A 24650-nucleotide genomic window follows, 5' to 3' on the forward strand; every position below is an offset into this window, starting at 1 on the left:
TTATGTATACCAGTAATGTAACATATTAATAAATGTGGGCTAAAGAGATTGCTCTCTTCTGTGGGGAGGAAGAGTTTCAGTGCTTTAGCATTGTTTTAACGTCCTCCTCCATCTTCTGCGAAGTGCCACATACATTTAACGATCACTCTGCAGACGAATGAGGCAGTAAACACAAAGGGAAGCTGACCGTTCCCTCGCATCAAAAACAGCATCTGCTAGTGCCAGCGTGCTTTCTCGCTGCACCGTATAGAGCGTGCAGACCCATGCTCTGTCATATAAACTGGCTCGTAGCTGCAACGCAGTCTGCAGCAAAGATGGGCTCGTCTTGAAAAGGCTGTCACTCTGTCACAGCCTTTTAAAATCACTCCAATCATTGCTGCGCTTGTCAGAACAGTAAAGAAGTCAAAAGGTCAGACTCAATATGTGCCTTGAGCTTGAAATAAACTCGTGATATGTTGGCACAGTCCAGAAAATCGTATTTCAAATGGCTGATCCCGACTGCAATCCACAGCTAGCACATCAATTTGTCCTACCCTCTTGTCTACTCTGCATTATTAAATGTATAAAACCATCCTCGCTGGCAAGAAATGAGACTGCTAGTGGAAGCATCTCATGTCTGCTGGTGTTGGAAATCACATTAGGCAAAGAACACAGCCTAAGTAAGGATGATTAATAAAACAAAGGAGATGATTTAGGCATTTAGGCATATTTTATGATTCAGTGTTCACCGCTAGAGAAACAGCAAACGGCAGAGCTGAAATTGCTCTAAATGAGCTGAAACTTGAGTGTGTATAATGTCACACTGCTGCCAAGTTAATGCCGAGCTTCAGACCAGCCGCAACGCTTCTGACGTCCAAGAAATGACAAAGACGACACCAAACGTGAGGCGTCACCTGAACCGAGCCGCCCGCCGTCTGGCTTTATGCTGTCTGCTCGTCTGTTCCTGTCAGGTAAAGCTGGGATGCTTTTTCACTCCCACCACTGAAGCAGAACAGATGAAGAGGCTGCAGCTCCTGTTTCATTTAGCTGCTGCGTGGACACAGAATGTAGGAAGATAAAAGGGTCTGTGTCTGATGTTTCAGCCTCTTATAGGAGTCCCATTATGTTCCCATACAATGAAGAGGATTAAGCGGCAATCATCTCCCTGTATTCCTCTAGCTTTAGATACCCGCAGTAATCTATTTGCCATCAGTGTCCAGTCCTGCGTTTGAGTATGACTCTCCATCTTGTCATCCGTCTACCTTTCAACCTTACAGGAGATGAATGTTTGAATCTCAAAAGACAGACTTGGGCTTCGGTATGATCCCAATCTGTCATTTTAGATGGGTTAGAGAGATGCAGTGCTTTTCAGAAAGTTTACAGTATTCTCATCATCAGGACAAACATGGACAAGGCTTCATAGATTCACTGGTGATCCTCCTCTAAATTTGGATTACCAGTAAGAGAAAGATATCTGACTTGGGTCCACATCAGCAAGGATCAGTGAGTGTCAGTTTTTTAGTTAAGCTAGGGACTGCTACTGGCTCCTGATAGGTCAGGGCTGGACTACCAATAAGCTCCTGCAGCACTCTGTTGCCATTGGGATCCATTCATGCGTTTCTTTGATAGCCATCCTACTGTTTAATGAACTTTCCCGTATATGCAGCCATCCACTAATGATCATGCATCATCAGACTGCGTCGTAGTTGTGTCTGACGGACGTGTTGAAATTCTCTGAAGACTGAGCTAAGAGTAGCAAAGTAAATGACAAAACTGCTGATGCTACATGTATGTGTTTAACAGTGTTTGTTTGCTGTAACATGGCAGTATCCAACTGCATCATCAGTGCAGCCCATCCAGTACTGTTATCAATACCAGTATCAATAAGACCCTAACCATAGCCATCCATACTAAAGTGCAATATCAATGTAGAGAGGCCCTACATCAAAAAGACCATAATTAAATCGCAACAGACTCATTTACTCATAGAAAGCCTGGGGCAGAGTGGTGTTATTCCAGGTTAAAAGTGATTCAATGGAATGGGAACTTGGAAACAACCTGCTTCTGGGAAAATGTGGGACCACAGGTTACTCCAACCATGTTTACAATCGATGATGGACTGTGCTTTAAAATGTCCATGCACCAATAAATGCACCAATAAATAAGGGATGTGCTAATCTGATCTGTTGGAAGAGGCAACACCTCTGATACTGACTTCATTCAACGCACTGGGTATCAGCCATGAAACGTCCAATCCAGCCGATCCCTCACATAAAAATAATGAGTTCCACACAGTGCTGTCTAGAGGTTTTAAATTGGGAAAAAGAGCACTGATATCAGATCAGCACTCTGTATCTGTAGATACCCTGAGCCGAGGCATCAGAGTCAGTATCAGGAGAGAAAGGTGCATCCCAAGTAAGAAATGCTGCTGAACTAAAAGATCAGTTCAAAATATCTATAAAACAAGCTGATTCTCAAGTAAAACTTGAAGCGTCTGTTAAATTCAGAAAAGATTATCTTTGAGGGAAAGACATCATCACCATCACCATCACAGTGATAACCAGGGAGAAGTCCATATTATTGTAATTCTGCAAACATTACAGTCCTCACAGTAAATGAAACATCTCATCTCCACAATATTCACTGTAACCTTCGAGCAGAATGATTATAGGACACTTTGTAAACTCTACAGCAGTTTGCAGTGAAATGCGAAACCTTGATCAAAATGAATTAAAGCCATTTGCAAGACTGCAGGTGCACATTTATGCACATCTACAGTATCCTGCAAAGTGTTTTCTGTATGTTCTCATACTGTTTGGTGAATATGCTATATACTCTGCATCATTTGTGTATGTACAGATAGCTTTCAAACTTTTAAAGACCTCCTTTTAAAGACCATCACATGCAGGTCAGAGCTGCAGTAATAGCTGGGTGGGCAGCAGCTACATTTGACCCCTGAAATGCCCTCTTCTCTACAAGTCAAACACAGGAACAGCGGAGCGCTAATGGCCTGCCCATGCATTTGCTTCCTTTCCATAGCTGCACAGTGCTGTACACACAACAACAATGTGCTGCTGAATATTTCATCACATGGCAATCTTCAGCGTCAGACTGCACTTTTTCTCAGCAAGCCGAGAAGTGCGCGAGGACGCCGCTGGAGGTCGGGGAGAGGGAGTGGCGAGCAGGGGACAAAGGGAGGAGGCAAACCGGGCATAAAGGAGATGAAGAAAGATGAAAAGAGGAAAACAGAAGAGCGCTCCCAGTTCTCCAGCGGCAGCATCTCCCGGCTCTCCTCGCTGTCCCGACTGCCTGGTTGCCCTCGACGCCTGCTGCGGTCCCATTCTCTTCTCCACAGGCTCACAGTGCTGGTTTTGCCTGATAGGATGATTTGCCACTTCATTACTAATTGATAATCACCGGAGAGAAATACTCATTAGCCCAAGTGCTGAATAGTGCAGCTAGCATGCTGACATTTTCAGCCTCTTCATAATGACTGTGTTGATGCTGGCGAATCCGTCTGCTCCTTGCAAAACAGGCGTAGTGTAAAAGAGTTGAAGCCAAAGACGGAGATGGCTTTAGGTTAGACGGAGAGGTGGAGAGGAGCCTTTGAACAACCCAGAGTTTTGTTTCCAGCAACACCACCTTTACTCCAAATCTCTCGTGATTCTGTTATTGAGATCAGTGCTTCGTGATGTCACATATTTCACTGCAACAATCACTGAGTCTGAAGACATTGTGGGGTTGATAACTTATGTTCATAAATCTGAAATGTGATAATGTGAAAATTAATTAAGTCTGAAATGTCCCTTCAAGAACGATAAAGCTAATGACAGAAATTTGAAAAGCTGCCTGGGCCCATTAGCATGCACCTTCACGACGGTCCATAACCTCAGCCCAGTTTCCCATCTGCTGTCAAGTGGCGCACAGTGACAGGCTTCAATATCAGACCGCCAGGTAAGAATAACACCCGTGGAACATCAGGCGAGGTTTATCCCTTGCCTGATGTTCAATAAAAGTTTTTGAGGATGAACCTCACTGAATGTTTGAGCATTGATCTCAAACCACGCCTCCATGTTTGAGTCTGTAGCCTATTTGTTTACATTCTGGCACATCTGTATCGTGAAAAATCATGCTAGATTGCACTGACACTGAACAACAGGTCTGAATCTGATCGAGAGACAGGATCTGATGGAGTCACAAGGGATGCTTTTTATATCTGTTCAGGGTAAGTTATCCATGCACATCAAAATAATGCATTCATATACAGTTACAACCCAAGTATATATGTAATACTGTAAGCATTGATATGTGTGCAGATTTATGTACAACTCTATGTAAAAAACTGCATCATATTGAACTATACGACTATACCACTACTACTATAATACTGAGTGATGATATTGCATAACCATGGCACAGATAAACTATACCTGACATAGACATTATGTACTCTAAACCTCGGCAGCCAACATGACAAAGCTGAACCGACTGCAACCACTCGTTTTGCCCTCAACCAGCCACAGTGCACCTATGGGCATAAAGAACCAATCAGCCTGTAGTTAGGGGCCCGTATCCAATCATCTGTGAGGACTTGTTTCTCCCATTCGGTGTGGTCATGCACCAGTGCCCTTTACAACACCTCTGGGCTCCCTCTGCTCTTCTGGCAGCCGGCCCTCCACCGGCTGGAATAATATTGTGTAATTGTTATTGACATATTGTGACTGGGAGAGGATAAGCAAGAACGTTCTCTCCTTCTCTGTAAATTTAACAGCTTGTGACATGCCGGCGGAGTGCAGAAGGAGTCAAGCTGACAGCTCCAGCCAGGGGGGGGGGCTGCCTTTCACTTCAGCGGTGATCTGAATTTTTTTCCAAATGTAAAGCTGCTCCCTATCCCTGATCAATATTACACATGACACATTATTGGCTACAGTGTCTGAAAAGTGATTACAAAAATTTCCTCTTCAACTCCTTTTATATAAACTTCTGTTCTCTGACAGCGACCCACTTGACATGTGACGATTACAGACCCCTCAGCCCTGCATAGTTTCAGCTTCTTTCAGCTCATTGTTTTGGTTTTACAGCCCATAACTTCAGTCGCATTAGATGCATCTCCAGCTGCCTTAAGTGAAAAAAGCTCTCATAACCCCACTGTCAGCTCCCTGTTCAGCACCAAACAGCAGCCAGACAAAGTTAACAACTAGCTGGTGGAGCACTGAACAGCTTAAGAGCCAGATATTTTTCTCAGAAGTTGGTGGAGACTGAAAATGAGGCACAGTGAGAATGAAAAAGATCTCCCTTAATGCAGGCAGCAAGAAACGTGACTCTGAATGAATGCTAATGTTGCTCCATGTCTGCTAGCTGTCTACGTAGACAGCTGTTTGCACATTAGCAGAACCGGCACATTAGAGACATGCACGCTCGTGTGCACGTTCACTCGGACACACATAACCGCTCCAGACAGCTGCTTGTATGTCACCATGCAGAGGTTCACTATGCATCACCCATCCTGCAAACTGAAGAAGAACCTGTCCATGCTAAGACAATATAAATTTAGAAAAACAGTTCGCTCATACAACTGAGAAATGTTAATTTACTACTTCAAAAAAATGAGCCTGACCTATATTTTGAAAAGTTAGACAACAAAGCTTTGATAAAAAGCTGTAAAACAGAAAAAGAAACACTGCTGCTGCCTCTGCTGCTGCACTGTCTGTCTGTCACTCAGACATCAACGCAGGGTCGCCTTACTTCTATCAAAAAGGGGGAAACAGCGCCACCAAAATCCTGCTTGTGGCCAAAAATATATTACATCTGTAGTGATAAGAGCTAAGCTCCACTATCTGTGGTCCTAGGCCTGGGCAGTTGTTTGAATTTAACTTTTTTTCATGTGAGTCTCAAAGTTAGCATTTATGTCTTGGGCACTCCTGTTCACTTCATACTTTCATCATTTTTTATTGCTGGTGTGTGTGACAATGATTTGTGAATGTCTACACTCTTGCCATGTCTATATATTTAAAAAGAACATACAGGAGCAGAAAATGTCTTGACCCTAAAAGCCTGCACATTTCATAAAGAAACTTCCCAGAGCCAAACCTTTGTTAATAACAAATAATGAGATATGTCACTGACCCCTGGGGGAGCAGGCAGGACAGAGGTCATGGTCAGCCAGTGAACAGCACCCCTGGAGCCTGTGGGGTATCAGGGTCTTGCTTAAAGCCACTTCAGTTTGCTTCAGCCTCAGCCCCCCTGCTGACAAGGCGCTTGAACCATGGAGATCTCTCTATTATTGGCAGTTTCTCCTACCACTAGGTTCACCGCCTGTCCATTGATGTATGTTACGCTCTGGATGAGAAGCTCTGAGGTCAATAGGACTCTATATTATTACTTAACACCTTGCCATGGCTGCTCCCTCCGTCACTGTACATAAGTCTGAGTGCGACGCCGAGGCCCGGGGCCCAAAGAGCTTGGCAAAGAGTCAACATTACCATTAAACCATTAAAACCATTTTAAAAAAGCATGAATCTGATTTAAACCACGCTGATCGGCAATGCACTGAAAATTACATTACAGTCGAACTCTACATGACTTCAGCATCGTTCCCGACCTTTCATCTCGCCCATATCCAGGGTCTTGCCCAGCTGCTCCAGCAGGTCTGCTCTGGCGGCGTTCTTCTTGTGCTTCTTGCCATCATAATGTTGCTGCGCCATGCCTGGGTTGTTGAACCAGGCGTTGCATAGCTGGCAGTAACGGTCGGAGTCGCGGCGCTGTCGCGGGGAGGTCATGGGAGACGTTTCTGGGGAACTCTTTACAGGACTGGGAGACGCCTCTGAAAGAAAAACAACAAAAACACAAAGCTGAGGTTCAGCAGGGGCTTTAATTGGTTCTGTGACTGATAGCAACATACTTAAATGTGTACCAATTTTAAAAAAACAAACAAATATATTAACTAAAATAAAAGTGCTTAAAATTCTATAGAATCATATTATATAGAATTACAGAATCTGGTTATATAGAAAGAGGTGATCTGTTTTGCAAGTTTATAAGTGGTTACAAGTTGATGTAAGCCTCCAAAGGATATTCACCAGTTAACAGATGATCTATAACCTTCATCCTGAGTCTTTTCTGTGTTGCGTGAGTCCATCCTGCGGCAGTATGATGTCTTTTCACCTTTCACCATCTTGGTGTTATTTCACTCTCATTTAAACACAATGCAAAACTCTTGCTTGGTATATGTGAATATGACAGATTATGTAATTTTGTCCAAAGTGGTAACATTTTGGCCGAGGCGAGCGGAGCAAGGTGGCGACCTCTAAATTCTCTATGCAGGAAAAACACTGCTTCAGGAGGAAATAGCTTTGCTGTGTAGTGCTTTAAAAGTGAGTTATGGCAGCAATATTTTTGGGGTTTTTTAATGACAATGCAGAGTACTAACGGCAAGTCGACACAGCCTAAAAACACAAGTTGGCTTTTTAAAGCAGGGATTTGTAGCCAGCGGACAGAGGACAGTGTAAGGGCTTTAATGAGCACTGATCAGCAGCAATGTAACAATGACTGCGGCCCTGCTAGTGCGGCCCTCTGAATAACAAGCTGTTATCTCCATTAAATGCCTGAAGAGGAAAACCTAAATTCTACTTGGCAAACGGATTAAAGAGCCTGCTCTCCTCGTGGCTACCCACTTGTGCCTTCATGCATGGATGACAGCATTAACCCCGAACGTTGCGCTGAGTGCTCCCCGACACAAAACAGCACTATCAACTTAATCAGTTTTAACACTCCACCGCTCGGCCCACCCTAAGTCAACATTTAGTGTTGTGCCATTATGTTCCATTACACCAGTCAACATCACAGAACCTTTAACTGTCAGCATTTTGTCTCTGTTTATTCTGAGTTCTGCCTCCAGTGAGCCGGAGCTGAGATGCACGCACAGCAGAGTTCACGCTGGCATTATATTTTACATTCAGCACGTGGTTGATGCTCTCATCCGCAGCGGCCGGCTATTATGTAGGATTTGAATCCGCGACTTTGTGGATATAGGGTGACCTCTCCAACTAACAGGCCAATGTAAATTGTCAGACTTAATTTAATCCCTGTAGTCCCCTTCGCAAGGAGGTCAGAGGTCGGCTGCAGAAAAGAAGCCCAGGGGCTGTTCTGAATGTAATGCATTTCTCAGGCCAAAAGGAGCTCTTAGAGATCATGCAGGCCTCTGCCCTATACTTCAGCTGCTGAATCACAGACTCAAACTAGCCCTTCTACAGCCATTGCACCCACTGAACTGCAGACTAAAGGACCACTTACAGTAGCAGACCCACCTGCTCCTTTGATCGTCACTGAACTAAAAGCTGTTCTGCAAACTGCTTTCGACTGATAATAATCTGATATTTATCAATATTATTATGACCATTTACAGGAATACAGTAGTATTGAGCTAACTTTGGAGCTCGTTCCTGGAGGAGATTTGTTAAGCTTAGCATAAAGACTGGAAGCAGCTGGCCAAGACTTTCCAAGCATCTCTCCAAGACTCACTAATTCACACATTATCTTTCATCTGTGTGGTGACCGTCACTGGGAGTTACAGCACACAACTCCCTAAAGCTGCAGCTTGTTTACATTTTTGTTTGTTCACAGATTAAACCAACGAGTATGTCAACTAACCAGCTTGTTGGTTAGTGAGCTTCAGACGTCCTAGTGAGCGTATTGGGAAAGCAGGCCGGCTGTTTGCCTCGCTTCCAGTCTTTATGTTGAGATGATCGACATATAAATAAACGTATAACTCATTAGAGGTGCTCTGGCAGCACTGGCATCTTGTGTTATTGTCTTGCAGTGACCTATGCGTGGGGTCAGTAGTTTGTAATACTCCCAGACTGCTCCGCAATCACATGAGAAGATGTAATCAGCATCAGTCCCAGACAGATTAATGACAGCATCACCTCACCGAGTCCTCGTGGGCTGTTACGACACTCACAGCGTCCTCTGAAATGAATTTGCTGTACTGACCTGAGACAACACTTATTGACAGGGGCCTTCCTCATGACTGCGTCTGTGCCTTTTGCAGTGCGGATTCAAAATGCACAGCGTGCTCAGGCCTGGCTTCTCGACAGCATGTTACCGACATTAGCAATTTGAAATCGGATATAAAAAATGGTGCTTCTCTGTTTCACTCTGTCCAAAAGCCATTTGCACTCAATAAACGGTGACAATTAAAGTGCTCGGGTGTATACACAGGGGTCCCATCGCATTCAAGTAAGCATTTGAGGCTTTAAAGTGAAGGAGTAAATCACCAGAGGAAGCCCTAAACAAGCCTTTTACATGAAACTACACGACGACATGAAATCATCTGAGCAACAGCTTTGACAAATGACCTGGAATAATTAATGATGTTTGTCTGATTTCCGCAGCGGCCCTGAGAGCTCCACGCCCTGCGACTTAAGAACACACATGCAAATAGATGGCACACAAGCAAATTAAGAAAACAGCTTCATCAGTTTGACAACATGCGGGCAGCATTCGGAAAGCTCGCTGCAAATAGAGAAACAGCGTGGAAACAGATTCCGCTGTCATCTGCGCATTTGGGAAATAACAACCTCATTCAAAAGCCAGCTGACATTTGTATCAAATAACTTAAAATCCAGTTTTGGAACAGAGCCTTCCTCAATAGTTTATGTTGTATACTGTATAACACTTTATATGTTTAGATGAAGACAGTGCGTTTTTGAAAATTGATCCAATATTGTTGTTTATTCAGTATTTTTTAGTTAGTTTTAGTTTTTTAGCCGACTTAACACGAGCCCCCGAGGCCAAGCATCACAGAGAGAGAGAGTCCGTGAGCGAGTGTGTTGAGCGTGTGTGGTTAGTTCAGATGTGTTTTAACGGCAGCAGGGCGGAGAGGAGCGAATGCTGCAGACAGCAGGGATTAAAGACGACCTCAGAAGAGAGTGTTGGCGAGTTTCGTGGATACGGATGAAACCAAGTTAGGATGGCGCAAGTTCTTGTTTTGTTCTTGCAGACTTTTGCTGTCTGCTGCTGGAGAAGAGGCTGATGAAAGCAGTGAAAGTGAAGGAAAACGCTGGAAAACCTGGGTGGCACCTGCTACAACTGTGGTACATGAACGCAGCACTTGGACTGGAATAAATCTTTAAGATAGAATAGGCATAGGGAAAGTGCCGACTATACTAAACCTCTCGTGTTAAAGATGGCCAAAAAGTTGAGAGGAAATGAGAAGCAAAGAAGTGAAACTCGGCCAAAACGCTTTTCTGCAAACACTCAGGAATTAAAGGGGCGTGATTACAAGACCAAAGCAAAGATCGTTTATCATCATCAGCGCCACGACCTCGATGTACTGCATCCTCCTCCGGCTCAGTGTAATCACACAGATATAATACTCGAACTGCTCGTACGTCAGGGTGCCCCGGCCCTTTGACTCGCAGTCCACCGGCTTTACCTACAGTGTTTACGAGTACGAGGTGGCAGACTCCTCATTCATAACAGGCTGCGTTATTGCAGCATGGCTCTCCAGTCTCATAGATAACCCAGCAGGCGCATAAAGGAACCAAACCCTTTCCTCCCATTTAGTGCATCATTACAGCCATACTGTTTAACACCCCTCTGTGCTTTGATTGAGGGTTCAGCTCAGTTCAGAAGGCGGGGCCCGTAGCCATCGCCAAGAGGCAGATGGCGTCGACTCGGCGTGGCACCTGCTGCGTAAAAGGACACTTTAAACACTTTGAAAAGGCCCTCGCTTCTCTACATTATAGGTTTAAGTGTGAGAGAGATAAAAATGTGCCTTATTTTGCTGCACAGAGATGAATTTGTGAGCTGTGGACACGCAGCGCTAAGCACTGAGAACACTCCAGAAGCCCACCCTGAGAGGATCGCAGCTTTCTCCTCAAGCCGTACAATTTCTTTGACATTGACGTCGGAGAAAAACATTTTTGGGGAGAATCAGCAGCACACCAGGGCATGAATCATCCCGGCCTGATGGTCTTGATTTATCATCATCAAGTCAAGGAGACAGTACACATGCCACATTTCATAATGGCAGCCATGTAGCTGGTTAGTCAGAGGACACGCACACACACACACACACGCTGCAGCATTGTATTGGCCTGATAAGCTCTCTGGTGTCTGACCAAATGTGAGAGTGAAGGGTCAGATTGTAAAGAGGAGGAACACAGCACACAGTCCAGTCTTACAGTCCTCTCTTTCAAATACAGTTTAGTGTTCATGTTACATTTATATAAAGGGTTTCACCAAAGTGGGAATTTTACAGCTAATTTTGGATCAAAGCTTCTTTCGTCTCTGCATTCACGTGATTGTACCAAAAATCTGATGATTTGTGCACTTTTTCATTCCTGTTTTTCTTCTCTCTTCTGTCTCCAGTGGTGCAGCCACATCAAAAAAAACCCCTTACCTGCAAATCACAGGCAGCAAATTGAGAGCTCAGTTATTTATTATTCGCTTTGGAATTTGCAGCAAGTGCATGAATATATGAAGCCAGGGGACATGGCGTTTAAATCTCAAGTGTCATATACAACTCCAACCACTTGGATGCACTGGATCAACTGGAGAACGGAGGAAACAGCAGTCAAGTGAGGGAAATCATCCAGGATTCTGTATGTCAACCAACCGGTGATTTCTTGGTGAGGATGCAACTCCATCCTCCATAACCGCTGCGAGAACTACTTGTGGGTTATCTGCGGGTGGCCGACAAAGCGCAGGACAGAGCGATGCAGGTTTCATCAGCAGTTCTAAAGATTGTGGCAGCTGACAGTCGCTTCCCCGTCCTTCAGTAGAGACATTTCTATGGCAGTCATTAGTCATATTCATACCACTTAGAGTTTGTCTCCAGGGAGATGCATACCTCTCCTGTTAGATGAAAAGCTTACATTTCAAAAGGCAGCTTTACATAAAGAGCCATATTTCACACTATTACAAGTGCATTTTCTAAACTACAGAGCAGTACTTGGGCTCTACTGGCGAGGAGTTAAAAACAAATGGGACTTCTGAGGTTTTGAGGCCGCTCCGCTTCCTGGACTTTCCGCTGTTCTGTGTAGCTCTTGTGTCGGCTCTGTCAGCTGTCAATCTTAAGCTAATTCTAATGGATTTATTCAGCTCTTTTATTTGCCCTGTCTTTATGGGGGAGTTTGTGTGAAGATTTAGCTCATCATTGACCAGCCTATGAATAACAGGAAACTAAAAATCCATTAGAATGTGTCACTATTTTAAAGCACTGAGATGTGTTTAAAAGCTGAATCCCCTCCTTGCGTGGCATTGTGCAGAGCAGACCTATTTAGCGTGAACAGAGTTATAAATCTGAGGCGGTTGAGCATCCGTGAGGAGAGGGGATCAAAGTGCTCTGAATCCATGCAGTTATCTCTTCCTACAATGCTGCTCCCTTTTGGGCTTTCTACCCAACACCCTCTCCTCTGCCTACAAAGCCTGAACGTACCACTCCAGAAAAGCAACATCTTCTCATGTTTTCACCGTCTCTGAGGAGGAATCTCTGCAAACTGTGCAGGTCATAGAAAGCAAACAAAGATCTCCATCTCTGAGATTTATTACTATCTGTAAGGTTGAAGTCCTACAAAGCTGAACTTGAACTGCAGACTATTAGTCCTTTAGATTCTGTAAAGCTGGAAATAGAAGAACAAGGGGGATCTTTACTAAGCGTGGAGTAAATTACTGTCAGGGGTGCAAATGTTTGCACCACAACAATTTCTCAATTTAGCGTGATATTTACTAAGGGTGTAGATGTAAATGAGTGCAGCCACATTCACATTCATTCCACGTTCATCTGATTTGCATGAAGTGTTGTTAAATTAGATTTAATGCTGGCCAGTTTTGATGTATGCTGCATATATCTGGAGCGCAAAGCAACTCTTTTTTGTTGTTGAACTTGGAGCAGTAGTTCAAGAAAGGACACTTTTTCTTGAGTTGACAGTATCAGACTATTTAAGCAGTACTGCTTCTCATAAAGTGTCTTCTGCTAGTGGGATAAATGCATGCTTGCAGTCAAGAACATGACATTTCTTTAACCATTTACAAGTGGGAGAATTTTGTTTTTTAAACTTTTAATCTTCTTTGATGACATTATTTCTGAAAACAGACAAAAAAATAATACAAAAATACAACATGCCTGCTTCAGTTATGCTGCACTGGAGCTGCCGTAAAACATTTAAGGTCAAGAAAAAATAACCAAGAGGCTCATGAAGGTAGCAGGAAGGCAAGGTCATGTGAAAAATAACTTTTTCTTTTGTTTGTTGAATGTTTTTGTAAATAATAACAAATGCAATTTGAATGTTTAGTGCCTCAAATGAGCTAAAAATCTTGCTAAATGCCCCCCTCAGTCTTAATAGCCATGCTAGCCGCTTGTAAGGTTGCACTGGGCTGAATACTCAGGTCAGCATGCTATGCTAACAATGACAATGTTAGCATATGGTGTTTAACAGGTATTCCATGTATGGACCATCCTAGTTTAGCATGCTGGCATGCAGTTTGCAAATTAGCACTAAACACAAAGCAGATCTGTGGCTGCTGCCAATGTCTTTTGTTCTGCAGGTATTTGGTCATAAACCACAGAAAATCTAAAATTTTGATATGATTAAAGTTATAACAGTTTATCCTGTGCAGGACACGAATTTTTGCACCACATATTTGTCGAGACATCTGTCTGGACCAGTGGACCGACTGACTGGCATTGCCTTCCCTAATGCCATGCTGCTGGTGCAGCTCAAAGGCATTTTCATAATACATTCATGTTAAAATGCTGACGTATAAGAAACACATTAATAAAACCTACCTCATTATTTGCTCATCTGTATGCCAGTCAAAGCTTCCTTCTACCACAGATTTTATTCTGTTGCTGTTCCTAGCACCATTATCCCTCTAATTACTCTAAGAATTACAGTTGTGTAAAAGCACAACGTTCTTCTCATTTTCATCCACTCATGGCTGCTCCAACTTGACGATCTCAGAATTGAGCTGCTGCACTGCACCACAATGTCAGCAAAATCCCTACAATGTAAATGTATGAAAATAATAGCGAGGCAGCCCATTAGATGGTTTGAACAGCATGGAACCAGGAGTGGGCAATTTAAAAATACTGTGGCTCTTTAAACGTTACTGTTATGATTCATACACTTTAATTGTTATTTAAGTGTTAACACATGGAGACATTTAGAGTCATCAGATAATAGTCTCATTTAAATTTTAAGGAAGAGAGTCACGGTCACGTGACCACACGAGCATTTTAACTGCAGATTTCTCCAAATCACGTCCCAGTTAAACAGTGCAGGAAGAATATATCTCCACATTAAGCTGCAGATGTTAAAGGAAGTGACATTCATGGCAGCTACTGCGCTCACGGCCCAGACAATTGGAAAGAGGCCAGAATGTGGAAATAATGCTTTGAGAGACCATGTGAGGATATGCAAATACACGTGGCTGATTATATAAAAATACTAATGACATATTAACATTCATTCGGCCTGCCTGTGCTCTAAAATAGAATCTGAATAGGAATTGCAGCACATTGCAACACTGTCAGTTGATTTTCAGCTACAAATGCATGCAGATGAGCTTGTGCTATATGGGTCACTGAAAATATTCACGCTACCATACTGTGCCCGAGTTAAAGGGCACAGAGGGGTTATTTGTTAGCGTATGGAGGCTACAATAAACATTTGTGTCAACTACCGGAGGAAATTCTCGCATGTTCAGGAAGTTAATTTGAAATTCAGGACAACAGCTTACGCAGGGCTTTTCAACACTGGGAATTCATGTTGATGACGGTGCTTTTTTTGAAATGTTCATCATGGGTTTTGAATGGAGCTCGGGTGGACCCAAAAGGATGATGAACACCGTCTGTTCAAAGAGGGGGAAAAAGCAGTTTATGAGGCTCTCCCACGACAACAGAAATGCTGTGTATTCTCATCAGTGTTTCGTACCAGCGGCACCTGCAAGGAGATCTGGTGTTTGTGGTGAATGAGGGAGAAACAAGCGCTGTAAACTGTGTACCGGCTGGCGGCAGGCTGGAACAGCAGCGCGTCCCCAGAGGCAGGCGGATCAGCGGAGGAACTCGGCCAGTCCGCTGACGTTACTTATGCAGAAATCAATAGCCCGGGCCTGCCGGCGCCCCGGATTTATCTTCCTGACATTTTCTATTTGTGACAGATCTGGGTGCCTGAACAATGGAGGTGCTCTCAACGGCAGTTTCCGAGGAGAAAACAAGCTCATTCCAAAGCAAGCAGCTTCTTTATTACAACTGGAATATGGGCCGTTTGGGCAAGTGCTATAGATGCAACCTTCAATTGACAGACTCTACTATTGTCTGCATTAGCAGTGAGACAGACAAAAATTTGTATCGTATTAGGTGTCAGCAGATTATCGGTCTGGCTGATTATTGGATGCAACATTATTAATTTTTTAGGTCAATCTAATAAAACAAATGAAATTAAAAATTGGCTGTAATGCAGTAATGTCTGTAGTCACCACTCGCTCAGTGTCTGATTGGTTACACGTCCTGAGTAATAGCCTATCAAGACGAGGCAACTGTGCCACAGATGGGCAAACAGCCTGGAGCTGCTCAGGTGAGCGAGTGGAGCCGTGTGTCAGAGCGAAGGCAGCACAAACTGCTGAAGTTGCGATAAACATCACAATCTTGCGATCTATTTATATGACGACAAGCACGGCCAGTCTCCCGCTTCTGCCTCTGAAAACGCCCGAAGTCGCAGCCTACGGGACGCCACTCAATGGAGGCGAAAGCGGCGGCTTTTAAATCTTCTGCCACAGGCCCTGAATGATGCACTTTGTCACAGAGATATACAGTGATACACCCTCATCTGATCAGAGAGAGCGCGCCTCCACTGAAGTCTCTGCAATTTATGAGAAGAACAGAAGTTGTTTCACTGGAGCTGCAGAGCAACCTGCAGCTGCTGGAATGGGACTGAGGGGGGTTCAAGAGAAGGACTCAAGTACTTCACCACAAATTTACATTACTTTCCTCTATTTTGACTTCATTTCTGAAACTTTGAGAAGTTTATTTTTTGTTTATCCGTTAAAATTTTCATTTAGCTTTTCGAGAAACACTGCTGGGAGCTCCCTGCACATTTTTCATAGAATTCATAGATATACTGAAAGTAGCAACAGAAAAAGTGCAGAATGGCCCATTTTAGAATCATATATATTATATTACAGGTTTATAATTATTGACACATTAATGTGTTCATCACTTTAATCTTGCAGCTGTTAAAGGTGAGGCTCATTTTGATTAGGTTACATAATGCTTGGTGGCTTAATTTATAATAATAGCCTGCATCATAATTCATTAGTTGGTTTATATTTTGTATTAAAGTTGTGAATCTGCAAAGTTCAGCACTTGAGTAAATGCTGAACATTTGAACACTAAGATTTTAATTGTACATCGGTTCCACATATCTGTTTTTGGTTGCCTTGATTACTAGCAATCGGTGTCAGAATCAGGCCTGGAAACAACATATTGGTCAATAACTAATTCCTGTCAATGAATATTAATGGAGAGTTTCAGTGTCCCATGATGCTTTTAAATAACGAGCACTGAAGAACTGCACTCTTTGAAATTCTTAGTCATGAAAATCTAAAGTTTCTGAAGTCTAAAGCCTGTTTTTCCCCACTGTGTCTGTCACACATTATGCAGGAGGAGGCTCCTCAGCAGCGCGCCGGCTGTCAGTGCGATTGATGGCTGTGTCTCCCCCTCTTTGGGCTGGGATGGAGCTGCCTCTGTTCTGAACCATTGGCCACAGATGGCATGCTTAATGGCCGTGTCTGTCACTGACATGTGGCAAAGGGAGCAAATGGCAAAAGGGCGCTGTCTAGGCTCTGCACCATCAGACTCCAATCTGATTGCTAGAAAGCAAAGTATAGATGCAATCAAACAGAGTGAAAGTTGTCTAAAGCTAAAGCCAAAGTATCTCTCACTATTGATAAATTACTAGATATACAAACAAAACCATCAGCTTGGAGGAAAACATTTGTCCATTTGGCTGCTTCTAAATCACTGTCTGCTGGATCTGGTGAGTGAGCTTCTTAAAAGATTCCTTTATATATTTGATTTATTTGAGTTATGAAAAGTTTCAGATCCTCTTAAACCTCTTTGCACTCATTCATATGGTCAACCAGAAACTTCAAATCATTGTTAGTTCATCTTTTTCATACCTGTCACAGTTTTCCTGTAACCGCACAGATTCTTTGTAAAGCTTCAGAGTTGACCAATGCCCAACATAACAATTCATCACAGATTCAATAATACAGAGCCCTGAACTTTCCTCAGAAAATACAATTCTAAATAAAAGATATACCTCTATCCTCACCTCTTAAGAGAGAAACATGGGAAAAAACTTTAATACACACAAGAAAGAAGCAAAACATTGTGCATATTATATGCACATTGGGTTTGGGTTTGCCCTTCAGTAGCTCAGCCATTAATTGTAAGGGAACACTGTATTGAGAATTAATAAAAACTTCAGTTCAGTCAGGCTCTCTTTCGATCTCTCCCTGAGAGCATAAATATTTCAACCAGCCAAAGCAAGAGCCGAGTGAGATCGATACACACCCCGGGAATAAAGAAGAACCGAGCCCACAGGTGGATGCTGGGCTGTAAATGCAGCACAGTCAGGAGCAGCAGCAGGATGGTGCAGCATCTTGGTGAACAGTTGGTCGTGACGATTGCGCAGCCGACAGTAGTGGTGTCCTAGAGTACGGAGCTGCTGGAGGTTTCCCTACTAATTCGGACGCAAACTGAAGCCCTTACTGTCATTTCTTTCACGTCAGGTGCACAGCAGAAGCTAAATTAATTTTCTTTTTGGCTGCAACAGTGCAAAAAAGTGTTGGCTCTGCTATTCTGGCGCTGCTGCAGAGAAAGGAATTATTCTATTCTGTTTTTCAGCCAGAGATTTCAAGGATTTGTCGGACAAACATTAGCTCAAAGACGAGAGCTTTGTGCGCCAATCTACTGATTCAATCCTCGCACTTTTAAGGGGGAATAGGCTGCGGTGGCTGAGGCAGTGCTAATGCAGGATAAATTCAGGGTGGTTCAACAATGGGAGACTTCAGATAATGCCACTATAAAAATGCACCGCCTTATCAGTCAACAGAAAACTTCCAACAAATTAGAAGAAAAGTAGTGGCGAGGGATATCTGAGTGCACAAAGTAAAACACAAAGCTGTGAAGTGCATATAAATGACTCGGCCAACTGGAGCCAACGAGCCGGGGTAAACAAACAAAGCTCAAGGCTGATCTGTTCACATCCACGCTGCTCGCTGTGGACTCAGGTGCTGGGCTCTAGAACAATCTGAAAATATAATGTTTGCTATATTTCTCACTCGCTGTTTCCCCCGTGATCTCCGCTCATTATATTCACACAACTGCCAATTTGTAAGTGGATTCAAGGTGAGCAGCTGTCAGCAGATTACAGCTGCCGCAGACTTCAATCACCCCAAGGTAAAGAGCAGTTGGTGATTAACTCTAAATAACGCACGCAGAGACGCAGGCGGGCTGGGGAAAAACCAGCCGACCGCTTCAGCTTGTTGGGCTGCTGTTAGTAGGTTGTAATTGGCCCCAAAAAACACGATGTGCAACATTTTCATGAACATGAACACAAGTCTGCAGCCACGCTGGCAGCTCAGCGACGCTGTACTTAGACACAGTGGTGCTTTGGGGTAAATGACAACATCAGCATTCTAACATGCTATAGTTTAGCAGGAATAATGCATCTTTTTATGAACTTAGCATGCTAACATTTGCTGAGGCTGATGGGATTGTGATTAGCTTTACATGTATTAGATCAGAAACCACTGTACTGCGATACTGATGAAAAGCCAATTTATACAATTTATCCTACACATCTTGTTGGAACCATAAATATCTGGACAAACTTTTGTGCCAATCCACACAGGATGTGTGAAAACTTGACCAGCTGGTGGCACTAGAGGAAAAGTCAGAAGATCACCACAGTCCTTAGGATTCATCCTCTGGGCACCTTGAATGCCTGTACCAAACTCCAATGCCAATCCATGGAAAAAATTGCTGAGATATTAAAATTTGGTTGCTTGATTGCTTATGGCTGAGTTTCAAGCAGCCGATGCTGCTCATTGTTTCTAAAGGCCTAGAGAGGGAAAACTGTGCTGCATTTTAGAAGGGAATAAACATAATTTGTATGGCAAACATGTTTTTTTTTTCTCTCTCTCTGTTGGTAAACATCTTGTGATACCTCAGATTTATCCTGGGGGGTGTTAGGAATGAGCAGTGTTGACTCAGGGAGTGTGCAGTAGCACAGCACATGACATTTACAAAATTGTTGCGATTTCCCGCTAAAAGCTACAATCCAGCATTGACGGAGCTGAGTTTGCATCATTCGACCTCTGTTTTCACTTTGTTGAGTTTGCTGGAGAGAGCAGGGGGAGAAGGGGTGGCGCTCAATGTGAGCTCAGGAGTAAAGGTGGAGGGCGGAGAGGGAAAGCGGATTGGAGACAGAAGCAGCAAATTGGCAGCTGACCATATCAAATGATAATCTTAATGGAAGTGATGTGACGGTGTCAGCCCGAGGTGACCGAGCGCTACCATCTCATGGAAAATCCCAGCACGTCATGCTTTGTTTGTTCTTTTTCCCCTCAAAACAGGGCGAGTTTTACCAAAAGAGACCAGGTAACTTATGATTCGATGTCAACACCACTGCATTGTGTCGGGATGGGATTAGAACTGCAGGACACTGCTTGTAGTGTAATGGAGTACATTATATGTGGCTATTTGAATGAATAAGCTTCCCATAGTACACAAATTACATTATTACTTCCATGAATTACTCAGGTTCTGTGTAGATGTTAATTAGTGAGCTTTAAAGGTGCATCTGCCTATTTACCACACAGACATGAGAGTGGTATCAATCCTCTCATCCAATGTGACTCTGTAAGACAGCCAATAATCATACTCCCCACGGTGGAAACTATAAAAAAAACTGTTGTAAAATTGCTTCCCTGTGCTAGCATAGCTTTGATAAAACTAACGATGAGACAGAATGAGGGTGTGATTTAATAAGCACACTACTCGTGCTAAAACTTAGCGCTGTTGGCGGAGAGATGACTCAAAACAAGTGCACAGAGGATGCTTGGTTACACAAACAACTGGAGTAGAAGGGTCCAGCCCGCGGCCATGCTGTTGTATGGATTTGGCCTTCGGGCTCCTGCGGCACATTGTGACCCTTACAGCGCCTCTGTGTGCATGTGGTGTTTCAGAGCGCCGAATCAAGACAATGCATTCTCACAATTATATATAATATACTAGACAATATCAGACACTGGCAATGCTATTTTTTAGCAGTCCAACTCAGGAACAACAAATGGAGAGATATGGGGAGAACACACACTGAGTCTGAACTGAAGAGCTACATAGTTACTTCAAATCAGCTACGAGGTTCTACTCCACTTCACACGTACATAACAACACCATCAAGCATTATCAACACATATGGCATCATGTGTCTCACTTCTTTTCAGTAAGAAATCTCCTCCGGACACATTTAGCTCCTCCATCATTTACACCCACAGTGTGTTTTTAACAGGGTCTATACCTTTGGTTGTGATGGCAGGCTGCTCCCCCAGTAGCAGTTTTAGCCTCTTGGCGTGGATTTTACCCTGGTAGTGTGACTGTGCCACCACCGCTGAGGTGAAGGACATGTTACACAGTGTGCAGCATTTATTCTTGTCCACGTCGCCTTCGTCGCTGCCCTAAAGAAACACACAGCAACATTGTATCAATGGCACATGAAAGAATCTTGAATATTTGTCTTTTAAAACATGATTGAAGAAAGCTTAGGATGCAGTTCAGGGACAGCTGTACATTGAACACATCACTACTTCTGCTTCAGATGAGGGAAGGGGCACAACACTCCTCCCCTAAAGTGCTTCCATCCTGGCGGGATGCAAATGGAGTCGACTTTGCGTTAGAAGGGGTGATGGCGGGGCCGACGCAGCCAATGGCGGACCGCTCTCTGAGCCTCCATCTGTGCGAGCTGCACCGAAACCCATTACCCTCAGAGAATGTGGAGGACGCAGAGCAGCCCGGCATGCATGCAGCAAGAGAGATGGATGCTGCTGTTTTTAACGAGAAGTGAGAGGGAAGAGGGGAAAACAATGCCCCGCCAGGCAGGCCGGGTCACAGAAGGGCTGCTATTCAGAGTGGAGGAAGAGGAGAGGCAAGTGAACTCCGCGACCTCGCTCAGATGTCTGCTCCTCCGCCCGCCGCACTCTATCAGATAGAGTCAGCAAACAGCAGGCCTGAGCGTGGAGGAGTGTGTGTGTGTGTGTCTTTTCACTTGAATTGTCTCAGCTTGAGACAAACTGAGATAATGAGCCCATTCACCTTCATGATATACATGCTTCTAACACTGACAGTTGACTTTGTGCCATTTTTCTGTTAATGTGGCACTATGTGTGGCACACGTACATGCTATTTGTTTCCATTTCAAACCTGCTTCACGGCACGCCAATCACTTTGCTTGATACATGCAGATCCACATAACATGTTGGAGGTGTGCACATCAGGCCCCGTGCAAGCCTCTGCGACCTCTGCTTACACTTAGCCGCAGGCTCGCAGATGGTGTTCCAAGAATATGTACAAAAAAGTTAAACTGCAAAATAGGACAACATGCTGGAGTAGTTTCATGATTTTGTAGCCATGCTTACGGTCACTGACATTGTATTCTAATGTAATCAACTAATTTGTTAACTAACAGTGGTCTAATTCAGTGTTAACTCATGTATCAATCTTTGCTGTCAAAAGTGATTTGGACAGCAGCCAAACGAACTGCGAATGCGAACGTTTGATTTAAGCCTTCTTTAACGTCGCTGGCTGTCATTAAGGATGCGGGATGTGAGCCAGAGAGCACAACAGCTGCTAGTTTACACTGACTTTGTTTTAGAGCTCTTTAAACAGCATTTGCTTTTTACTCGGATCAAACAAACCAATAGGTTATTTCAGCGCAACTCAATTACGCTCAGCCCCACTCAATCACTTTCAATTAGCCGGCAGAGGGACACTTGTTTTCACTGCATTAGTCATAGAGAGAACATTTTCTTTTCTGTCTAGAGGAAGGCACAAACGGACGATTCATCATTCATCTAACGCAGGAGGAAAAAATACTTCTCATTTGTCAATAATTGCACCTTTCATCAGACCGTAGCATATATAGAAAACACCTCTGAATTTTGCATGAAGTTCACTGTTCTAAAAAATGAACTAGTTCACATTTATTTTGTTCCATTTCCTTTTTAAATGCTCTGCAAAGGCTGCAGATAATGTAGTCTAGTAAGCTTCAGGTCTGTCTGTTTGAGGGTAACCGGTCCTTTCAGAATGCTGCGAGTTCGACTTGGCTGTTGGCTCGTGGTCTCACCCTTTGTTGATGCTTTCTTGTCACCATATTTGCCAAGACCCAGGTCAGATGCTTCAGCTCGATGTGTCGTTTCAGATCTGCACAATTTGCCCAGAAATGTGTGACTTTTTACGTTGGGAGTTAATGACGCTTATGTTCACGTTCATAAGTTGCAAACTGATACGTTAAATTCAGTTCAGTTCAAAACAGGAGCACGCTTCATGAACGCACTCTTTCACCCTTGATTTCCACCGGGCGATGATCTCTGTGCTCTGTCCTCAGCATGTCTCCAATTCCCAACGGTCACGTTTCAGAAGCGGAGCATGTCGCCTGCCAAGCACTGTTGACTTGCTCAGATCGTGTTTATTTAGTCATTTTCCCTTGATTTTGGCGAAACTATCTAATCCTACAACTTTCTACATTAAACTGTGAAACATTGACAAGGCCTCTGCTCTGGCAGGCGTACTGTATGCAGAGATGGCCATGCCACTGACCAGCCTCGCTCCTACGATGTGACCAGGATGGAGAAATGCATGAAATTACTGAAGTGCAACGTTCTTAATGATTTGTTGCAGTTATGAAATTGGAACGACCCAACAGCGTTCTTTATGCTTTAATGCACTGGATCAAAGCTTCATAGATTGACTGAGCTACAAGTCCTGACAGGATGTGACATGACTCTTAACTATATTCCAGTGGTGCAAAATGTTTGTTACTTGCGAAGTATTTGCATACAGTCGCATAGAATTCACAAACAGCTCTCTTCTGTAAAAGTCTGCAACTACATTAACACAGATTCTTCATCAGACCAGCTATTTTTCATGTCATTAAGCACCCAGTAATCCCAGTGAAGGGGTCATGTGGCTTTTCACCAGTCCCCCACGTGAACATTCAGCTCGATCAGCCAACATGTGTCCGTAATCGCAATATTTTTCATGTAACACGTACACTAATGAGGCTGGCAGTTAAGCTAATTAATGGTTTAATGATGAAAGCTGCACACAGGATTGGATTTGAAGCAGCTTAAACAGGTGGGTGAAGTCACCTCTTGCCCACCTTTTAAATGTGTTGACCCCCACGTCACAGTGCTCCGCTTTTTCATGATGGAAGAGAACTGTTTGGCTCTCCCACGAGGATCCGAACATCGTTGTGTATCGTCCACGAAAAAACCAAGAGCTATATAGCTGGTCTGAGGAGATCTGTGATTCCAATGATCTCTGACATTAAAATTACAAACACACCTGTTACTGTGCTGGGATCAGACCACACCATGCTTGGCCTCTTGAGATGGCCACTGTGTCAGGCCAGGCAATCAAACAGTCGGGGGGCCAAGATATGACGGCAGTGGCAGATATGACGGTAAAGCCAACCAATCATAGCTTGCCATTTGTCACAACTTGCGTAACATACGTAGATGATTGAGAAGAAGCTGCCACGAATGACTGCCTGACAGCACCAACAGTACATAGTTGTGTGTGGAGAACTGTTAAAGCGACTAGTCTGTTTCCAGCGCACTTTTTGTTACAATCGTTTTAGCAATATTTCGACTTTAAGATCTTAGATAATAATTTACCTGTTGTAATGAAGTTAAGCTGTCGTCTGTTATTCAGATCACATCCAGCCGGGGGAATGTGACTGTAGTCCTCCCTCATTGAGGACCCTGGTCGTGAGCAGTATCTTTATGAGGTGCTGTGAGGGTGATCAAAGCTTGATTTAAGGATTCTGAAGCTGTCGGTTCAGACTCAATAACTGTTGCACGGCTGCATTTTTCCCGTTGCAAAAATAAAAAGTAGAAGGTTTTGAAAACACAGGTTTCTGCAGAGACAGCGCATGATCAACTCGGCATCACAAGGCCAAAAATGTAATGTTTTTGTGTCAGAATGATCTTTTTGTAAGCAAAGTGTCATCTAAAACATCTCTCTTCTCACTGACTCTCACGGCTCTGGAGCTCTCCTTAATAGTAGCTGGGATGTTCCTCAGTTGGAGGTGGATAAAATGCTTTTACTCCTAAACCTAAAAGTAGGGCCAAAGCTGGTAGGTGGGACTGTTTTAAATACAGGCCCTGGACGTGAACACAAAAAGCTCAAAATACATGTCTGTCCGATTTTACTGAAATGTTTGTAAAAGCATATCAAGCCACGTCAAAACATATGGTCGCATTTGAGGAATATGTTGTTCGTAAACAAAGCCAGTGTGGGCACGGATGTGTTTCACAAGTGGGGTTCCCGGGCCCCAGTTTCAAATTGGACCCTTTACTGAAATGCTATTTGTAGAAAA

The 24650-nt window shown here is 43.6% G+C and overlaps 1 protein-coding gene across 1 annotated transcript in view; it reads right to left on the reverse strand.

The window, feature by feature from the left end:
- The window catches only part of zmat4a (zinc finger, matrin-type 4a), a 132145-nt gene that overhangs the window by 33343 nt on the left and 74152 nt on the right, over positions 1 to 24650 (reverse strand). The window contains exons 4-5 of the mRNA XM_041937757.1: positions 20574 to 20730; positions 6581 to 6802 (exon numbers count right to left, since the gene is read on the reverse strand). Of these exons, the coding sequence (XP_041793691.1) occupies positions 6581 to 6802; positions 20574 to 20730 (379 nt within the window). The remainder of the gene's footprint in view (positions 1 to 6580; positions 6803 to 20573; positions 20731 to 24650) is intronic.

The sequence above is a fragment of the Chelmon rostratus genome, chromosome 5 (assembly GCF_017976325.1).
Source record: "Chelmon rostratus isolate fCheRos1 chromosome 5, fCheRos1.pri, whole genome shotgun sequence".
Classification (NCBI taxonomy): domain Eukaryota; kingdom Metazoa; phylum Chordata; class Actinopteri; order Chaetodontiformes; family Chaetodontidae; genus Chelmon; species Chelmon rostratus.